Here is a 21,381-nt window from a genome sequence, read left to right on the forward strand (position 1 = left end):
TTGTGAAGTCTGAGGTACATCAAAGACTTCATCTGCAGTGCCTGGGATTTTCTGCTGAGAGTCCTGGCTTGCTAAGTGGTGCCAAATACAGTCCCTGGGCCCTTAGAAGTGGAAGCTGTTAACCAGAGTGAAAATCCATGCACTGAGGCCGTTGCAGCAGAAAAATCAATGTAGCGCCTGCACCGTGGCTGAAAAAAACGACACAGCGTCTATCTTGCAGCAGCAAAATTGATGCACTGCCTATTTCAGTGCAGATCCATCATTGCCATGCTTCTGAGTTTTCCACACATCATCCCTGGGTGTCATTTTCTTCATCGACATTTCTCCACAACCAGGAATCAACGCATCGCTAGGCTGGTGGGAAAGGAATCCACACAGGTTACTCGGATGTTAAAGTTAGGCTCATATATTAAACGTGCAAAACCACAGAAATTCACCCGTTATAGAGTTACCTCAAGTAACTATAACTCGTGCCCTAAGGTAACTATAACTTGCGCCCTCGCCATGAACTGCAAATTATCCCACAAATTACAGCACTCATGACATCTTTGATAACATCATTGATAATATCAATGAAATATTTGCAGTAAAATGTTGGACGAAAACACTGTGAATAGCAAAGGTGCGAGTTCTAGTTACATCAGAGTAACTAATATAAAGGTTAACAAAGCCCAAAAAACAAGCCCCGCTCCCTCCTGAGTCTTTCTGGATGTGTAAGTAAAATGTGAACAATGTGGGTCAATCTAGTCAAGGATCGAATGGTGGTAGAGGTAGCAGCTTGGAGTGGGTGGGGGGATTCACAACAGTTTCAGGTAGGAAGGGCTGGTCAATTAGTTGAATTCCTTAGATAAGATGCATATTACAGGGGCCCAGTCTGTGGAGTAATCCTCTGGTCCACTGTGAGTGGCATCCTTTCCATGCCTAAGATCAACCATAATTTTTGTAACCAGGTTGAATGTTGAGGGATTCTGTCGGTGTCCAGAGAGTGAGAATTGATTGGTGTGTCGCACCTATTGCCAATACTGTGTTTACCTCAGCGTGAGTATAGGGGATACGTCAGGGGGTTAGGAAGCCCAAGAATCTTGTAGGCTGGGAACCTAGGGATAGAAGTCTCAAATGCTTTGTCAATGTCGTCAACGTGAGAATTTGGGGCAATGCCATAACAGGTGGAGTAGCGTGCCTGTCACTCCACAGCCCCTCCAACACTCTTTGGAGCGATCGGAGTGAAATATGCCAAGTGTGCCCGGGGTTAGATGCCAGTAGGACATTATTCTATATGCTTGAGCTGTTGTGTGCCCCTGGTCATGCTCTGTGCTAAATGTCTGCCCATTCTGCTTCAGAAAGAAATCTGCCAATTAACTCCCACCGTTTCTGTCCCAGTGAATGGGTGCTGCTCTTTTCCCTATTAAGGAGGGTGTGCAACTCAGTGAAAAGACACCTGTCATTGTCCTTTAGGATTAACTATTTTTCAAAGGGTGTCAAGTAGCACCCATTGGCGAACCTGAAGGTATTCAACCCAGTCCGCTTCCTCTAATCCGTAGTCAGCTATGAGCTGGTCAAAGGGAGTAATCCATTGTGGGCCGAATAGGCATCCAATCAGTTTACAGCCCCCTCTCGCCAGCGCCAAAACCAGTTGGATTCGAGCCACAGAGTGAACTCTGGGTTGCAAAGGGTTTGGGTCATTGGTAAGGGGAAGGTTGTTAGTCCTGCTTTGCTGCCACCGCATCCCACATGTGTAAGATAGAACTCGTTACTGGGGAGAAGTAGAGTCCCCAAGCCCTGTGTCTCTTAGGGAGCCAGGATCCCTTCCAGATATGGGAATCAGCTACTGCCTGATCCATAAAACACCAATGCTTCTCAGTGAGCGGTCTGCTTCATTCCACTAGGAAGCACAATTGTGAAGCTTGGTAGTACTTCAGGAGGGAAGGCCCAGCAAAACCGCCCATGTGCGCAGATCGGCAGAGGAATTGTCTGTGTAGGTGGGATCTCTTCCCCTCCCAGATAAACCTATTGATACCGGACTGCACGGAGTGAAGTGCTTTTTGAGGCGGGGTCAGTGGCAGAGCTTGAAAAAGAAGGAGAATATGCAGGAGAGTAGTCATCCAGATGTCTACAAACCTGCCAAGCCAGGAGAGGCCCAGGTGTTAATATCTGCCTTGACTTGTTTAGCCAGGTTGCTATAATTGAGGGAGATGGTTTTAGGAATTGTTTGCTAGTTGGATGCGAGGTAGGGTATATGTGTTCAAACGGGAATTGGGCCTGCAAGGAAGAATTGGTCTTTTGTGGTGGGCAGGGGTGAAGGGGGGGGGGGGGGGGGGGGGGGGGGGGGTGATTTTTTGCATATTAACCTTGAAACCAGAAAAGGTTCCAAAGGTTTAAAGCTCTGTGACCAGAGCAGGGAGGGAGGTCGAAGGGTCTGAGATAGCCTCTATTCTGAAGATATGATATTGGCTAATTAGCTGTTGCTCACCTCCAAACATGATGGCAGTAATATCTGGGTGAGCTCGTATGTGTTGGGCCAGAGGCCCCAAATATAGGGCGAAGAGGAGAGTGGACAGGGGATATCACTGTCGCGTGCCCTGACAATGAGACAGGGCGAGGAAGAAAGTCCACTGACGCGCACTGTGGCCCTAAGAGAGCTGTATATACTTCTCACCCAGCCACGGAATAGAGCGCAAAAGCAGAAAGGTTGTAGGGTCTGGTGCAAGCAGGGCCATTGAACTCCATTGAACGCCGTTTCTGCATGGATTGAAAAGAGTAGAGCTTCTTTTTGTGCCCTCGACACCTTGTCTATCAGGTGGTCAAAAGGCCTAGTGCGGTCTCCGCACGTGAGCACCGGTATAAAGCCAGCCTGGTCTGGTGAGATCAGTCACCGCATACATGGAATGAGTCGTTGGGCCAGTATGCTAGTAAATAATTTGGTATCAACGTTGAGGAGGGATATAGGCCTATTAGTCCCGCAGAGCGTTGGATCCTTTCCGGGCTTAGGGATGACTGATATGGAAGCTTCAAACATAGAATCTGTAAGGAAGTCAGAGGAGGTGAAAGAGTTTAAGAGTCGCACAAGGATTGGGGCTAGTTCATGACAGAATGTTTTGTAGAAGTTAGGAGAGATGCCATCGAGGCCCAGGAACTTCATGCGTTTTAGACAGGCAGTAGCTGAAATTACTTCTTCAATTCGGATGGGTTTATCCAGGGAGTAAGCTGTTTGCAGCTGGAGCGGAGCTGGAGGGCAAGGTGAAAGACAGTTAGAAGGGTCAGCGGGAACTCCGGGCTGCTCTGAGTAAAGGGAATTGTAAAAGTTTTGCAAAGTGTCAGCGATCTGCGAGTCTGAATGTACTTCTGTAGAAGGAGTAGGGTGGATTGTTTGGAAGGACCTAGATTGTATCTTAGCACTCAGGCGGTGGGCTAACATTCTACCACATCGGTTTCCACCTAGGTAAAACTTATGCTTCAGTCGGATGAGGGAATATTCTGCTCTAAGTCTAAGTCTAAGTCTAACCGCTTGAAGAGCAAGCGCATTCGCTCAAGCTCTCTCCAGACTTGTGGACCCCAGTGCATTTGTGAATCATTTCAAGTTCTAGGACTTTCAATTCAAGCTTTTTTGCTTCTCCTTCCGGAGATCATTTTCTGAGGCGGATATGGTGACAAATTCTCCCCTGACAACCAATTTCAGGGCTTCCCACAGAAAGGTTAGTGCAACCTTGTCAGAGTCGTTGGTCTGTAGGGAGTCAACAACAGTCTTTTGTATGGCTGTGGTTGCTGCAGGGGATTGAAGCAGCAAGTCCCTAAGGCACTACTGCAGGGTTTTTTATACACATGGGGCCTATGGACATGGTGAGAGTTAGACGTGCACAGTCCAAGAGTGACATAGGAGGTATGGAGGAGTCACTAACTAGTGTCTGGATGGCGGGAGTAGCTATGAAATAGTCAATCTGAACATATGTTTTATGGGCTGTGGAGTAGAGAGTGTAGTCCCTGGTGTCAGGGTGGTGAGAAAGTCAATCATCGACTAGTTCACAGGCTGCTAGCTAGCAAAGTCCTTGGGGCGATAGGGCCCTTACTTGGTTTGAGCGCTGGGAAGAGCAGTCAAGTTCATTATCCATTACTAAATTTAGGTCTCCCCCAATCAATATTGCCACGTCTGCAGTAGGGGTGTGAGGGCGTTCAGGGCAAATGTTTCCTGTTGGTCATTTGGTGCATATATGCTTGCTAGAGTGAATTGGAAGGCCCCCCAATTGGAGTTGGTATGTAATGAAGCATGCCTTTAACTCTGTCACTTTGGAAACAATGTCACCCCTAAACCGAGAGGAAAACAGTATGGCCACCCCTCTTTTCCTCAAAGAACCAGCAAATGATAGCTGTCGTGGGAACCAGCATTAGTGCATGCGGAGTACATCCTTGGCCAGTAAATGGGTTTCTTGGAGTAGGCATGTATCGCTGCCAGAGTGTTCCAGAAGGGAGGGGATCACCTTCCGTTTGGCGTTGTTGTTAAGGCCTCTAATGTTGAGGCTTGTAATTTTGACTTCCAGGGGTGTCAATCATAGGGATGCTAAGGTCGCACCAGTCACCAACGGAGGGAGGGAGGGACGTAGAGTGGAGGGCCCGAGAGTTACCACTGCCAACCCAGCCTAGACATCAATTAGTGCCACCATGCAGGATGAATGAATAACAGCCCCAGTAACAATTAAAAAACTGATAACATCATACATAATAATGCAACAGGTCGAAAAGATCCATCATCGATGGTAGTAAACATAATCTGGCAGGCCAACGGAGTAAGACACAGCGGTTCAGCAAAGACAGAATTGCAAGATCATCCCAACTGCGTGAGGCCACCAAAATAACCTGTTCTTCTTGTTGTCTGGTGGCCTATCACAACTGACACTTGTATCAGAATCCACTATGCCAAGGAAGGAGCAGGCCTCAGTAAGCGATCTCAGTTGGAGCAATTTTTCATTGTGGTGGAAGATGATCCTGAAAGAGTGGCCCCAGGGATATGTTATTCTGGCCTGGCATAGGTGGGCCATGACGGGGCAGAATTCTCACAGTTTTTGAAGGGGTATTGCTGCTAACCCCTGGAATACCACAGGGGTATGGACCGAGAATTAGATCGGTTGGGACTCCGGGGCAGTGCGGAGAATGGTTTTCTTTCATTTGAAAATCATGGACACAGGTCAAGATATCAGCAGGGGGGTTCCTGCCTGGCCTTGGGAGGCCTATGTGGTGAACACGGTCCAGTTGTGTGTTTTTATCTTCCGGTACTCCCAAAATATGGCAAAATTGGCACTCTACATATTTTCTGAGTTTTGATCCCTCTGTGTGCATTGGCACTCCCCTAATTCTCATGCTGTTCAGCTGCGAGCAGTTGTCTAGATCTTCAGCGTGAGCATGGAGTTCAAAGTGCAGCTCAATCAGGCGCAGGACTTCTTGTTGTAGCCACTGTACCTCTTCATCTCGACCAGTTTTGCGTTCTTCCATAGGAGATATCCTGTCACCAACTTCTTTTAAGTTCCGTCTGACCTATCGTAGGTCTGCGGAGAGGTCCATCTTCAACGCTTGTAGATCATCATGGAGAGAGGTAAAGACAGCCTCCAAGAAGAACCTTTCAAGGGGCCCCTCCTGGTCCCCCAGGTCAAGAGGGTGGTCTATGACCTGCATAATGCTTTGCTATCGTCCGCAGGCCCGGTGGATTTTGTGAGCATGTCAGAGTGATCCTTTATGGCCCGGGCGGCGGATATGCTGGCGTCCCTCTAAGATGTCTCACCAAGTTGGGGCTCTGTGCGTGGCAGGGGTAGTGTTCTGTCTCCGTGCCCCTGAGGATGGTTGGCTGAGTCCAAGATGTGCGAGTGTGTTACCAAAATACTTCCGCAGAGCAAGGCATCAAGTGCTGTCTAGAGCCCCTGGGATAGGAAGATCAAGCCAGTGCAGGAAAACGAGGAAGCCAGGTTCTGGGTCAGGAGTGTACGAAGCCTTGCCCTCGCTATTGGTGCACCTCCCATCTAGTATGGCAGGTTGAGGGGTTCTGTGTCCGCTTCACTGACAGTGGGGGTGTGCAGGAGGCACCAGGGGGAGGGAAGACCGCTGGATGGTTCACTTGCCAGTGAAGGCAGCAGCCCGGCGCATGTTCAAGGGCCTGTGGGATCAATGCTGCGATGTGCCATCAAGCCTGGCTGGGGCCCTGGCAGGAATTGGCTGGCCTTGTTTGCACCCCCAGGCCTCTTGGGCACAATGTGGTCGTCCCAAGGGCAGTAAAAAGAGGGTGGGGGGAGAGGGGCAGGGAGGGACGGACTCTTATCTCTTCCTCCGCCCTCCTCTCGTAGCAGACTAGAGGAGCCCCAGGAGGTGCTGCGTACTCACTGCCTGTTTGGCTGCAGGCTTATCAGGCAGCGATCTCTGTGGTCCTGTGGTCCCAAGGGAGTGATGTCTGCCTGGGGAGGGGGGTGGGGGCTGTCTACGGCCCCAGGCAGGGGGGGACCCCCGCCCGAAGCAACACAGGATCCCGAGCGCTGGGCGCAGTATCTCCCAGGCTGGGATGTGGCCATGCAGGCGGCCACTCACTTCCTCGTCACGGTGTTCGTCATCTTGCCTGGCGGCCCAGCCTCGCAAAGTCCTCAGTCTCAGCCCACGGAACCCAGTCTAAACTGCCAAGGAAAGCTGGAGAGGGCTATTGGCATTGGGGCAGAGGCATGGGTCCACAGTTTCTTGGAGGGGTATGTGTGGTGCAGGCAGTAAGGGCGCTATAGCTGGCTAATGGATCAGCTAGGATGGAGAGACCGAAGGGGGCATCTCACTCGCCCTCTATCTTGGTAACGCTCCTCCCCCTCGTGATTGAATTTTTTAGATGCAGGAATCATAGTACAGGACTCTAAGCTTACCACTACGATGTATAGGAAAACTACTGCCAGGCATAGTACTTAACATGCAAGTTGTCAGGATCCAACAACTCTGCCTAATTTGTCAACATCCTCAGGGGCGTTGCTTTAATCATGTGCATGTAGCACCACTGGCTTGCTTGTAACATCATTGTAATGTCTGAATTTCAGGATAGATGTTACCAATGCTTGTTGCACCATATAGTTGTTTTCACCAATGCTTGTTGCACTATATAGTTGTTCTCACCAATGCTTGTTGAACACATGTGACTGTGTCAAGTCCTCCTGCTTCTAAAAGTGTCAGGTTAAGCTGTTTGTTGGTTGCCAATCAACCAACACCCCCAAGGTCTCCAGGGAGCAGGTGTTTTCAAAAGCATGAGTCATGCTGGCTATAAATACCCTTGCTGTGCACATGACTCTGCTTGGCTTTCTTCCTGTCTGGCAAGGAAAGCCCTCTGCACTCGAATTCCCTCCAGGCCCCACCCGCTGCCCTCTGGCTGGCAGCAAAGAACCTCAGCAGAGATCTTCTAGAAACAACACACTTCTGTCAGCTAAGTGGAGCACGCTGTCTGGAATCTGTTTGTGTAGAATTTTATTATGGTCACTTTGTTGTTTGGTGAAAGCTGAAAACTGAGACTGATTGCACTCTACCCTTCTTGAGACTTTGAAAGGCCTCTTCCAAGGACACAGACATGATTTATGAGCGGGGGCCTTGATGAGGGTTGAATAACAGATTTAGCGCAGAAGCCTTGACAACTTTCATTTTGTAATTGAGAACTGTGACAGAACATCACTATCTTCCACTTGTTTATTTTTTGTACTTAGTGATTACGCAATTCAGTGCTAGGATTACTTTATGTATGAGTTTTCTTGCTTTTGGTATTGCAAATCATTTTATGTTGTAGTTTTACCATAGAAAACCTAATGTGAAAGTGCAGAGCCATGAAAAAGACTTGCAAAACTTCCTAATTTGTTTAGAGGCATTCAGATTTCATCATCTTTTGTATATATTAATCAGTGATAAGAGAAAGAGGGCCAAGTTCCTGATCTTACCAAGTGACTGTACTGTGATAACCAAATTAGACCAATCTAATGAGATCAGTACATGCCTTTTGAATGCTGTTTAATGAGACCAGTGCATGCTTTATTGAATGTTGTGAAACAGTCTCTTAATAGCACATAGCTTCACCAATACCGTAATTCATCACAGAAAGGCAACTTCCAGGGGCTCCACTGACAGTCCTCCAAAACCCGAAGAACCGCACCCGGCTGGACCTGGTGAAAAGGAGTGCAGTGTTTCTTTCCCTCTTTTCCCAAATACCCTTCCCTTTTGGGGCACCTGCTGGGGCTCCTGGTACAATCAGCAGCGCCAAGAGGTGCCTCAGGAGGTCAGGAGAACAGTCATCGCCCCTGCAGACAGCCTGGTTTTCAGTTGAGTGGCCGTGCCACAGCACAAGTAGCTCCCATCAGGTTGCTCTAAAAAAAAAAAACGTATCCCATTTGGAGACTTAATGAGGGCCAAACGTATTTGCAGTACAACAACAAAGTTTGAGGCCATACAAGAAGAGACATAAGTAGATTAGGAGCACGGGAGTCTAAAGAGGAAACATTAAAGGTGGCCCGATAAAGAGAGTCTAAGTACAGGAGGGAAAAATTATTATTTGAAAAGAGGAAGGAGCAGTTGGATGGTGGCTCAGTGAGGTGCATTACAACCTACCATTTAAGACACCAGGAACAACGCAGCCTGATTAACAGACATTGGCATCTCATAATAAGTGACTCAATAATTGGCAGCATGGTGTCAAAAAAAGCCACAGATTACTTTTAGGCGGGCCTGTTGTATGAGAGACTATTTAGTCAAAAGTGAAGTGGTAGCAAAGACATGAATGGCTGAAACCCAGTCCAGGTTTTAAGAAACACCTGAAGTGTAAAGATAGTCCTAATGGCAATAGTATCAGTGAGTTGCAGACACCATTCAACAAGACAATAAAAATAAGAAAGTCACTGAATTTCAAATCTGAGTTTGCAGTATAGGTGTTGATCTGCCCATGCCCCAAAGTGTAAGGGGGAGTACAATTCTGCCAGCATATAAACAAATATTCCAACACTTGAGGGCCATCAAAAAAAAAAAAAAAAAAAGATTAACTACTAAGTGGCACAGCAATTTCATAATACACACAATGGTGATTATACATTACTTCTTTACAGTGCCACAGATATTGTACTGAAGAAAGCGAGAGGAGGTGACAGGGAAAGGGAGTTAAGGATATTGGAGTCAATATACATTTTGGACATGGAAGCAATGTGCCCTTTGGGTTGAATATTGATGAGGAGCTACATGTTTTTCTCTATCTTCCTTAGCAGCCATTAGCAATCTCCACACTGCTTTTTATTCGTTTGAAACTGTCAATTTTTTGTATACATGTTTTTGGAACAGAGTAATGAAGACAGCAGCATTGGGAAAAATAAGAAAACTCAGAAAACCTTGGCAATGAACATCATGTTAGGCGTTAGGTCCTTTATGAACACAAATGACTGCTAAGGTAAGTTAGAAAATGTATTTGTATTAATTGGGACAAGATATGGGATGCAAGGTTTCTTGACAGCCCCCCCTCCTGGTCCCAGACAGTTAAAAGAAAAAAATACAATCCTCATAGCTCAGTGTGAAGGTCACAGACCTTCAACCTGAGCTTTGGGGGGTTGAGTCCAGCTAGACTCATTTCTTTTTTTGTTTTTTTTTTATGAAAGAAAATATTTTATTTAAAATAATAAATATATATTTTTTTAATTTTAAACTGAACACAAATATCTCATTCTGACTATATGAGATACTGAAGCGTAAAAAACTTTCCCCCTCACTTTCTTTCTTTCTCTCTCTCCTTCCATCAATTTCTCCCAACCAGAAGCATCCACTCACCCTCATGCACCCACTCAGAGACCCGCGCACACATGGATGTACCAACGAAAACACTGATGTACGCACTCTTACACCCAAACAGACAATCTGACAGCCACTCTCACCCCCAAATACACTCTCACATCTATTCTCACAACCAGAGAGGCTGCGTGCAACTCCTGCCGTGCACGGCCAAAAGCCTGTGTACAGCATAGGGTTAAGTGGTATAAGGGAGTTGCCCACAGGACATGTCTTGCGGGCAACCTCTCCTGCACACGTGTGAAGGCTGCATGCGGTGCAAGTTTGGTTGCTAATAGGGGTTTGTCCTCAGGGCCTAGCCAGAGGTCAGGCTCTGTGGCCAACCACCGCTGTGCACGGTGGTTGTTGGAGTAATGTATTCTAATTAAAATTACTATATGTTAAAAAAACTATAGAAATTCACTGAAAAAAAAAAAAAGTTACAGGGAAATTATAGTTAGGAAATAGAGGTTTTTAAAAAAACTATATAAATTCACTGGAAAAAAACAAAGGTTAGAGTGACGTTATACTTAAGCTCACATTTCAAGCGAACAAAACCATAAAAATTCAGCAGTTATAGTTAGAGTTACCTCAAGCAACCATAACCTGTGCGCTAAGGTAACTATAACTAGTGCCCTCACCATGCACTGCTAATTACCCCACAAATTATGGCACCCATGACACCTTTGATAACATCCTTGATAATATCAATGTAATATTTGCACCGAAAGAAAAATTAGGAGAAACTGTGCAAGGCAAGGCGCAAGTTATACTTACCTTAGGGCACGAGTTATAGTTACTTGAGGTAACTATAACTGCTGAATTTCTATGGTTTTATACGCTTGAAATGAGAGCCTAAATATCACATCCCTCTAACCTTTGTATTTTTCCAGTGAATTTCTATATTATTATTTTTTTAAATCTATTTCCTAACTATAATGTCCCTGTAACCTTTGTTTTTTTCAGTGAAACAAACAGTTTAGTAAGGTTCAGATTTTACACAAACACAACCATAGAAATTCAGCTGGTATAGTTCCAAGTAACTATAATTCGTATACCTCATGCCCTAAGGATACTATAACTTACACACTTGCCATGCCATTATAATCAATAATTTTACTGCTAATGTTACAGTGATATCATCAATGATGTCCTAGAAGATGTCATGAGTGATGTAATATCTGAAGTAATTAGCAGGGCATCGTGTGTATGTGGTGAAGGAGTAATAGTTACCTTAGGACATGAATTATAGTTACTTGAAATAACTCTCACTATACCAGCTGAATTTATATGGTTTGTGCGTGTAAACTATGAACCTAACTATACCATCCCTGTAACCTTTGTTTTTTTCCCTAGTGAATTCGGGTTTAAAATGTATTTTTATTTTTATTAATGTTAAGTAAAATGCTCTTCGAGTTGCAATGTGGAGGGGAGGGGTGGGGTGGGGCGGGGTAGGGGGGTGGGGGTGGCTAGGGTCTAGGATTTGGACACAGGGCCTGGCATTGTGCTGCCCCCACCCATGCTTGCTGCTTCTGTATCACTCCTCCTTGCCATCCACTGAACAAGCCCATGGCCTTGGTCCCTCATTACAGCTCTGTGTGGCCGTTATTCCACTGCCCTTCACAGTTAATTTGCTGCCCAATCTACCTCCTCCCTACCCTTTGCTGTCCAAGTCCATGCAAAAGCCCGCTTCCTCCGGTCCTGCATTGTCCGTCGTGCTGCCACTGCCCTCCATTTAGCTCTATGTCACTGCCCACACCTCCTTCCCCCCGTTGCCCAATTCTATGCCCTGTCATGCCCTCCTTCTTAGCCTCTGTGCTTAGCTTGCTGCCCCTCCCCTCCTCCCCCGTCCTCTATTTTCTGTACACTTGCCCTGCTCCCTCCTTTTTGCCCACCATGTTCCATGGACCTGCCCCTCCTATCTACTCTGTGTTCTGTTGAGCTGCAACTGGCCTAGCATGGTCAGATGACTGCTGTCTTTCCCTGACATCTCCATTCTGCCTGTACAAGTTCCATGCCCCTATCCCCTTCCTCCTGTACTCCATGGTCTATTTCGTAGACACTCCCTTCTGCTCTCCATGCTCTGTGGTGTTGCAACTGCTCCTCCTGACTACCTGTGTGGTCTGTTGTGAGGCCTCTACCCCTGCCCTCTCTTGTCTGTGTCCAGCCCCTATCCATCCCTTCTGTCCTCCATGGTCCTTTGTACATGCCCCTGCCCCCTCCCTCTTGCCCACCATGGCCACTGACTCTAACCCTACCGCTTGGAATGCACGGCCTTCTGTGCTGACACAGGCCCTCACACCTGCCCTGTGTGGTCAGTTTGCTGCCCCTTTCCTCGTCCCACCTCCCTCTGTTGTCTGTGTGCATGCCATTATAGTCTCACTGTTGCCCTCCATGGTATGTTAAGCTGCCAGTGCCCACCCCACCTGTCCTCCATGGTAAGCTTGCTGCTCCAGTCCTGCCCCCTTGCCCCCTGCCCTTTGTTTTTCATGTGAAGGCCACTATTTCCTACCTCTTGTCTGCTCCGTTGTCATGCCCTTCCCACTCCCTCCTGTTTTCATGGTCCGCTATGCTGCAACTGTCCCTCCTGTCTGTCCGATATAGTCCTCTTGCTGCCCTTGCCTCTTCCCCCTATTCTCTCTTGCATGGCCCTATCCCCTCCCTATTGTTTTCCACGGTTGTGCTGCACTGCCGTCCCTCTTGCCCTGTGTGGTGTATTGTGCTACTGCAATCCCTTACGCCTGCCCTCTAAGGTCCTTTTGGTGTCCCTGTCCATCTCCCTCCTGCCCTCTGTTATCAGAGTCCATGTCCCTACCCCAGTCCTCTGGCCCTCAATGATCAAATGTATCATACTTACCAACATTTTGAAAAATAAGAGGGAGATTTTGAAAAAAGAAGCCTGAGGAATTGATTTTCCCTATTGACTTACATTGAAAAACAGTAGATATTAGGCAGGATACAGATAAAATAAAGCCCTTTGGGGCTTAGGAACATTGGGAGTCTCCTGCCTGAATGGGGTCTGTTGGCATGTATGGTTGTACCACCACTGCCTCTTTCTTCTGCCTTTAGTGGTTTGTTATATTGCTACAGCCTCTCTTGCCTGTCCTGCATGGTAAGCACTTTTAAATTATTTGCCATCTTGATGTTTTTTATTCAGTTGATCACTTGATTATATGTTACACTTAGGGGAGAGAATATGGCGCTATGGCCAGAGCTGCAGACTTTACAACTGGGGAACCAGGTTCAAGTTTGGTCATCAGCTTGTCATCCAGTGATTCTGGGCAAATCATTTCATCTCCCTATGCCTAAAGCCAAAAAGGAGGGTGTTCTTGTGTAATGTAACTGATGTTCATGTAAAGCACTCCAATACCTTCGGGTCAAGTCTGCAATATACAAAAACAATTGCAAAATAACAAAAAAAGTGCTTTGCACACTTCTGTCACAGAGCTATAGTCGGGCTGCATCTGGGTGATATTTGGGCAGTTTTATCACTGGTGGCCATTTTTGGAGACTTATTTGTTATGAAACTACCTAATCTCCTCATTTACTGCTTTCAGTTTTTCATTTCGATTCCATGAAGCTGCCAGTCAGAGGTGCTACAGTTTTGTCATAAATTCAGAATCTCAGCACTCTAGTTGCTCATTTGAACACTGTAGTAAAGCTGCTGATCACCCAGGAGTTAACCGACAATGTTTCTTGTGTTGAGTCTACATGTCAGAATGTAATGAAATAGAAGAGGAAGATATTCGAGATCTCACTTAGAACGTGTCCTAATTTATCTTTCTACAGCACTAATTATAATTTCTATGACAAAATTAAATCCATCATTTAGTTTCTTTCAAAATTAAATCTTTTAAGTTTTACCAGTTTGATTTAATAAAAATGGCTTCATGTGTGCAACACTTTTGCCGCAAGACTGTTAGTGCTCTAGTTGTTCTTTAGAACACTCTGGGAGGCTGCAGTAGAACACAAGGGAATCAACGGACAGGCTTCTCCTGTTGGAAGTATGTTTTACTGAGAATGTCAGACTTTATTCTTGTATGGCTGCGAAAGATAATGTGAATATACCAAAAATATGCTCTCTTTTTAGCTTCTAGAGCACCTTCTATAACCAATATGGGGAAATCAAGAGAAAAAAGTTTTCTCTTTAACATGATTCATGAAACCCCAGCAGAAGGCTTTTTCATTGGGTAAAATCACCTTAGCAACAAATGATTTATATTGTAACTAAAATCTGCTATCACCCTTTAAACATTCTCCTTTGTGTGCCCTCAAAACCTGACAATCGCTAAAATACATTTCAATGGGTCCTATCATGCATATTGGTCCCAAGATGGCTGCCAACAGTTTCTGATTTAAGGGCTGACAGCCAATTGGATCTCATCATTAGATCTGTGCTTGGGCTCCACCCCGACATACACATTTTGTTTTTTAATATCTCAAAAAGTACTGAACGGAATTTACACTAAATAACAAAGAGGGCCCTTTCTGGACCAAGAGCTATCTTTCTGTCAAATTCCATCCAGCAGTTCGGGCTGGAGTCGTGTCTAAAATCCTAATCGGAATTTCACGGGAAACACATCTTTTGGACCCCGCGTTCTCTTGGCCCCCGCTTGATGGATCAACCCGAATCTTTCCATGTACAGGACACGAAAGGACACTTTTTTAGGAACATTTCATGGAGATTTCTCAAACGGTGTCAAAGATATAGCAAAGCCAAAAAAAGGACATGCACACACACCGTTTTATGAAGATTTCTTGCCCAGTGTATGATGATAGCAGGTTGCAGGCCATGCTTTTCCAGTGCTCTCAACGTAATTAGTTCATGTTGAAACAGTAGCCTCAGTTTTGCTGATTCCCCTGGCCTAAAAAGAGACAGAAAGCAGACATTCAATTTGCAGTCAGCACTGCCTGCCTTATTACATTTAAAAACAGATTCACATGTGATTTTTCAGTGCTGATTATGTTATTAGAACTTACACTGCACAATAACACCAACAGAATTAAAAAATAAAACTTAATGCAAGGTCATATTACCACAATGAAATAAGTAAAATACATTAACCAGAAAAATGAACGCTGAGACTTGGCAACATGCATGCCAGCACCCCGCACGGATTGTGCTACCACCCTTTGTTACAGGATTTCCTTATATATAAAAATTCAGACTTTTCGTCGAGTGAAATACATCAGTCCACCTTACAGCCCAAGATGGTGGATTGTACAGACAATCGAAGAATACTCAGCACAGGCAAACCATTACAACCTTTACAAATCTGTCTTAGCTCCTATGATCTATATTTCCATGGAATCATCACTGTAAACTGACGATGGTTTGGAAACAATGGTTCCTTCGGAGCCATTTACACAAATTCATTAGTTGGAGGAAAAAGAGCGAGAAAGAGAGAGAAAGAGAGAGAGAGAGAAAGAGAGAGAAAGAGAGAGAGAGAGAAAGAGAGAGAGAGAGAAAGAGAGAGAGATAACACATACATACATTAAATAGTGGTGATTGCCACTCAGTAGTTATAGGTATGACCTAGTTTCTAAAGAAAAAGCATTTTTTTTTTTACTTGTCAATATCTTTGGTGCCAGATGATGAACCTTCACAAAATTTCACCTAAACATACGATGCTCAGGTCAGCTGCTGCCTCAAAAGGTTTGGGTTGATTCATCAAGCAGGGGGTAAGAATTTTTTTTTCCCTATGTTGATTCCCATTTTTTTTTTAATTTTTTTTTTTTTTAACAGGTCTACAGCCAGAATCACTGGATGGAATTACACCAAATTTGACAGAAAGGTAGCTCTTGGTCCAGAAAGTGCCCTTTTTCGTTATTTGGTGTAAATAAGTTCAGTAGTTTGAGATATTAAAGAAAATTAAAAAATTTATATTTAGGGATGCGAAGGCTCCGCAAACCCTCTCAATCATCCTGAGATTGGCTGCCAACACTTCAACAAGTAAGTGTTGGCAGCCATCTTGACACTCTGCTTCAGCTGAGTCCCTGAAATTCTTTTTAAAAAATAAGAAAAGGGGCCATGGTAGGGAAGCCCTGAACCCTTGGCTTGGCTCTGGTGCTGGGGACCTAGAGGGGACCTCCCCTTCACAAACCAGGGCAAAAGTACTTATTTTTTTTAAAATATATATTCAGCCGCACTTGTTTTACTAAATCCCCAGGTGGGCCAGAAGCTAAGGGCATATAAAAAAATTAAAAAAAAGAGAGAGAGAGAGAGGGGCTCATGGGGGGGCCTTCCAGGGCTTATTTATGCCCTGGGCCAGCCACCTCCATAAAGCTTAAATCAGAAGGCAGGAGGGGGGCTGCATGACAGTCTGTTATATGCGGGGAGGCAGCGCAGCCCCCCGCGACCGCCACCTCCCTGGGGCAACTGTACCATAATAAGGGGCAGGGCATGGACACCCCAACCCCCACTGCCTCCGCAGGGCTAAATGAAAATGATGTAGGGGATCCATTGTGGACCCCCGGTCCTTGGGGACCACCACCTCCCCAGGGTAAGTTATTGCAAATAAGGCTGTGTCCGCGTGCCCCCTACTTCTCTCTGCAGCCCGGGAATCGCCACCTCTTCGCGGTTGAAATAATATAATGAAGGGCAGTCCCCTGAAACCCAAGGGCTACCATCTCCCCAGGGCAAAGGTAAAGGTTTGAAGGGGGAGGGGGGAGGGGGGGGGGGGGGGTTGCATGCCCCACGATTGGAGAGGGGCCTTCAGAAAGAGGCTGCAGGAGGCGACTGGAATTTAAGTCTGACCAAGCCCAGAGATGGTGTAGGAAGTTGGCTCTGTATGTGCTATTTCAAAGTAAGGAATAGCATGCACAGAGTCCAAGGGTTCCCCTTAGAGGTAAAATAGTGGTAAAAATAGATAATACTAATGCTCTATTTTGTGGTAGTGTGGTCGAGCAGTAGGCTTATCCAATGAGTAGTGTTAAGCATTTGTTGTACACACACATAGACAATAAATGAGGTACACACACGCAGAGACAAATCCAGCCAATAGGTTTTGTATAGAAAAATATATTTTCTTAGTTTATTTTAAGAACCACAGGTTCAAATTTAACATGTAATATCTTGTTTGAAAGGTATTGCAGGTAAGTACATTAGGAACTTTGAATCATTTCAATTGCATGTATACTTTTCAAGTTATTCACAAATAGCTATTTTAAAAGTGGACACTTAGTGCAATTTTCACAGTTCCTGGGGGAGGTAAGTTTTTATTAGTTTTACCAGGTAAGTAAGACACTTACAGGGTTCAGTTCTTGGTCCAAGGTAGCCCACCGTTGGGGGTTCAGAGCAACCCCAAAGTTACCACACCAGCAGCTCAGGGCCGGTCAGGTGCAGAGTTCAAAGTGGTGCCCAAAACGCATAGGCTTCAATGGAGAGAAGGGGGTGCCCCGGTTCCAGTCTGCCAGCAGGTAAGTACCCGCGTCTTCGGAGGGCAGACCAGGGGGGTTTTGTAGGGCACCGGGGGGGGGACACAAGCCCACACAGAAATTTCACCCTCAGCGGCGCGGGGGCGGCCGGGTGCAGTGTTAGAACAAGCGTCGGGTTCGCAATGGAAGTCAATGAGAGATCAAGGGATCTCTTCAGCGCTGCAGGCAGGCAAGGGGGGGCTTCCTCGGGGAAACCTCCACTTGGGCAAGGGAGAGGGACTCCTGGGGGTCACGTCTGCAGTGAAAGTCCAGTCCTTCAGGTCCTGGGGGCTGCGGGTGCAGGGTCTTTTCCAGGCGTCGGGACTTAGGTTTCAGAGAGTCGCGGTCAGGGGAAGCCTCGGGATTCCCTCTGCAGGCGGCGCTGTGGGGACTCAGGGGGGACAGGTTTTGGTACTCACAGTCGTAGAGTAGTCCGGGGGTCCTCCCCGAGGTGTTGGTTCTCCACCAGCCGAGTCGGGGTCGCCGGGTGCAGTGTTGCAAGTCTCACGCTTCTTGCGGGGAGATTGCAGGGTTCTTTAAAGCTGCTTCTTTGGATAAAGTTGCAGTCTTTTTGGAGCAGGTCCGCTGTCCTCGGGAGTTTCTTGTCGTCGTCGAAGCAGGGCAGTCCTCAGAGGATTCAGAGGTCGCTGGTCCCTTTGGAAGGCGTCGCTGGAGCAGAGTTCTTTGGAAGGCAGGAGACAGGCCGGTGAGTTTCTGGAGCCAAGGCAGTTGTTGTCTTCTGGTCTTCCTCTGCAGGGGTTTTCAGCTAGGCAGTCCTTCTTGTTGTTGCAGGAATCTAATTTTCTAGGGTTCAGGGTAGCCCTTAAATACTAAATTTAAGGGCGTGTTTAGGTCTGGGGGGTTAGTAGCCAATGGCTACTAGCCCTGAGGGTGGGTACACCCTCTTTGTGCCTCCTCCCAAGGGGAGGGGGTCACAATCCTAACCCTATTGGGGGAATCCTCCATCTGCAAGATGGAGGATTTCTAAAAGTTAGAGTCACCTCAGCTCAGGACACCTTAGGAGCTGTCCTGACTGGCCAGTGACTCCTACTTGTTATTCTCATTATTTTCTCCGGCCTTGCCGCCAAAAGTGGGGGCCGGAGGGGGCGGGCAACTCCACTAGCTGGAGTGTCCTGCGGTGCTGTGACAAAGGGGTGAGCCTTTGAGGCTCACCGCCAGGTGTTACAGCTCCTGCCTGGGGGAGGTGTGAGCATCTCCACCCAGTGCAGGCTTTGTTACTGGCCTCAGAGTGACAAAGGCACTCTCCCCATGGGGCCAGCAACATGTCTCTAGTGTGGCAGGCTGCTGGAACTAGTCAGCCTACACAGACAGTCGGTTAAGTTTCAGGGGGCACCTCTAAGGTGCCCTCTGGGGTGTATTTTGCAATAAAATGGACACTGGCATCAGTGTGCATTTATTGTGCTGAGAAGTTTGATACCAAACTTCCCAGTTTTCAGTGTAGCCATTATGGTGCTGTGGAGTTCGTGTAAAACAGACTCCCAGACCATATACTCTTATGGCTACCCTGCACTTACAATGTCTAAGATTTGGCTTAGACACTGTAGGGGTGCAGTGCTCATGCACTGGTACCCTCACCTATGGTATAGTGCACCCTGCCTTAGGGCTGTAAGGCCTGCTAGAGGGGTGTCTTATCTATACTGCATAGGCAGTGAGAGGCTGGCATGGCACCCTGAGGGGAGTGCCATGTCGACTTACTCATTTTGTTCTCACTAGCACACACAAGCTGGTAAGCAGTGTGTCTGTGCTGAGTGAGGGGTCTCTAGGGTGGCATAATACATGCTGTAGCCCTTAGAGACCTTCCCTGGCATCAGGGCCATTGGTACCAGAGGTACCAGTTACAAGGGACTTATCTGGATGCCAGGGTGTGCCAATTGTGGAATCAAAAGTACATTTTAGGTGAAAGAACACTGGTGCTGGGGCCTGGTTAGCAGGGTCCCAGCACACGTCCCAGTCAAGTCAGCATCAGTATCAGGCAAAAAGTGGGGGGTAACTGCAACAGGGAGCCATTTCTTTACACAAGCCCCCCCCCAGCCCACAGGCCAGGAGACTCAGCCAAAGCTGGGAGAGTCTTCCTAGTCTGTCAGGCGAGGAAGAGTAGAGGAAATAGGCTGGTTTGTTGCAGGGCCTACTCTGCCTTACATCCTCCTGTTCAGGTCATTCCCTCTGGGGAACTGACCCACTTCCACAGTGATAGGACCTAGTCTGAACTGCCTCTTGTCTGTGCTTTTTATGTCTTCACCCATTCTCTCTATTTTGGGGTTAGAGGTATCCACCTCTGCTAATCTTATCTTAGCCAGGGTCACCCCTAGCTTACCCAACGAGGTTACCCAGAGCTGGAGTAACCCCACCATGACCAACAGGGTCAGGGGGCCTAACTTGCTATTTGGCATGGGGTCAGACCACCATGCCAAGGATAGTGCAGCCATAAAGGCTAACACCCAGCAGAGGCCACTGACCGCTGTCAGTGCCCAGAACCACACCTTTAGCTCTTTTCCTACAATGGAAGGGGCTAAGTTACAGGCTTCTTTGGGTTCAGGGTGCCTGTCTGCTGTATTAGAGTGGGGGGTTACCACATCTTGGAGTAAACACTCTTCTTCCACTCTTTCTTCTGTTAGCTGAGGAGCCACCCACTCAGGCTTAACAGTTGCCTGACTAGCCAGGACTTCTTGTGGGTCAGGTTGGACTTTATCAGAGCCACTTTTGGAGTTCTCCCCTACTGGAGCAGAATCTCCTTGGCTTGCTGGAACCTTGGCTAAAGGTTGTCCACCTTTCCTACTCTGTTTCCTTTTCTTTTTCTTCTGGGGCCTACTTGCATTTACTGCAGAGGTAGGCACTCCAGAATCCTTGGGAGAGGACTAGCACTGGACCAGTTCCTCTCTTGGGCTCTGACTAACCTTTGGGTAGTCATTTCCAAGGAGACAATCAAGGGGGAGGTCTGTACTGACTACCACCCTTCTCCAGCTAAAAGTCCCACCCACTTCTATGGGCACAAAAGCCACTGGCCTACAAGTGACCCTGTCTGGGCTAACTCTTACTCTGGCAGTCTCACCTGGGATGTACTGGTTTGAGAACACCAGCCTGTCATGCACAATAGTGTGACTGGCACAAGTGTCTCTCAGGGCAGTGGCTGGGATTCCATTCACCAGTAGGTGGTGGAAGTGTCTACTTCCCTCTGGAATCTCCAACTCACCTGTTGGGCCCTTTTTCCAGTTGAAGGCTATGAAGACCTCCTCATCTGAGGAGTCATCTCCAATGGCTACACTGGTTACCCCTGGGATTTTGCTAGGGGGTTTGTTTTTGGGACAAGAAGTGTCCTTGGTGTGGTGCCCTGTCTGTTTACAGTTATGGCACCATGCCTTAGTGGCATCCCAGCTCTTACCCTGGTACCCACCTTTGTTTTGGGTTGGGTCTCTGGGCCCACCCACCTGGTCTGGTTTTTGGGGGCCTACAGGGGACTCTTTTTCTTTGTTTCTAGTGTCACCCACTTTCTCCTGGGGAGGCTTTGTAACCCCTTTCTTTTGGTCACCCCCAGTGGAAGTTTTGGTTACCCTAGTCTTGACCCAGTGGTCTGCCTTCTTTCCCAATTCTTGGGGAGAAATTGGACCTAGGTCTAACAGATACTGATGCAACTTTTCATTGAAGCAGTTACTTAAAATGTGTTCTTTCATAAACAAATTATAAAGCCCATCATAGTCATACACTTAATTTCCAGTTACCCAACCATCCAGTGTTTTCACTGAGTAGTCAACATAATCAACCCAGGTCTGGCTCGAGGATTTTTGAGCCCCCCTGAATCTAATTCTATACTCCTCAGTGGAGAATCCAAAGCCCTCAATCAGGGTACCCTTCATGAGGTCATAAGATTCTGCATCTTTTCCAGAGAGTGTGAGGAGTCTATCCCTACACTTTCCTGTGAACATTTCCCAAAGGAGAGCACCCCAGTGAGATTTGTTCACTTTTCTGGTTACACAAACCCTCTCAAAAGCTGTGAACCATTTGGTGATGTCATCACCATCTTCATATTTAGTTACAATCCCTTTAGGGATTTTCAACATGTCAGGAGAATCTCTGACCCTATTTATGTTGCTGCCACCATTGATGGGTCCTAGGCCCATCTCTTGTCTTTCCCTTTCTATGGCTAGGATCTGTCTTTCC

The 21,381-nt window shown here is 46.9% G+C and overlaps 1 protein-coding gene across 3 annotated transcripts in view; it reads right to left on the reverse strand.

The window, feature by feature from the left end:
• The window catches only part of LOC138250083 (E3 SUMO-protein ligase RanBP2-like), a 580,259-nt gene that overhangs the window by 399,836 nt on the left and 159,042 nt on the right, over positions 1-21,381 (reverse strand). For all 3 annotated transcript variants that reach the window (XM_069204483.1, XM_069204484.1, XM_069204485.1), the window contains exon 12: positions 14,531-14,654. In XM_069204483.1, the coding sequence (XP_069060584.1) occupies positions 14,531-14,654 (124 nt within the window). The remainder of the gene's footprint in view (positions 1-14,530; positions 14,655-21,381) is intronic.

The sequence above is a fragment of the Pleurodeles waltl genome, chromosome 8, assembly GCF_031143425.1.
Source record: "Pleurodeles waltl isolate 20211129_DDA chromosome 8, aPleWal1.hap1.20221129, whole genome shotgun sequence".
Classification (NCBI taxonomy): domain Eukaryota; kingdom Metazoa; phylum Chordata; class Amphibia; order Caudata; family Salamandridae; genus Pleurodeles; species Pleurodeles waltl.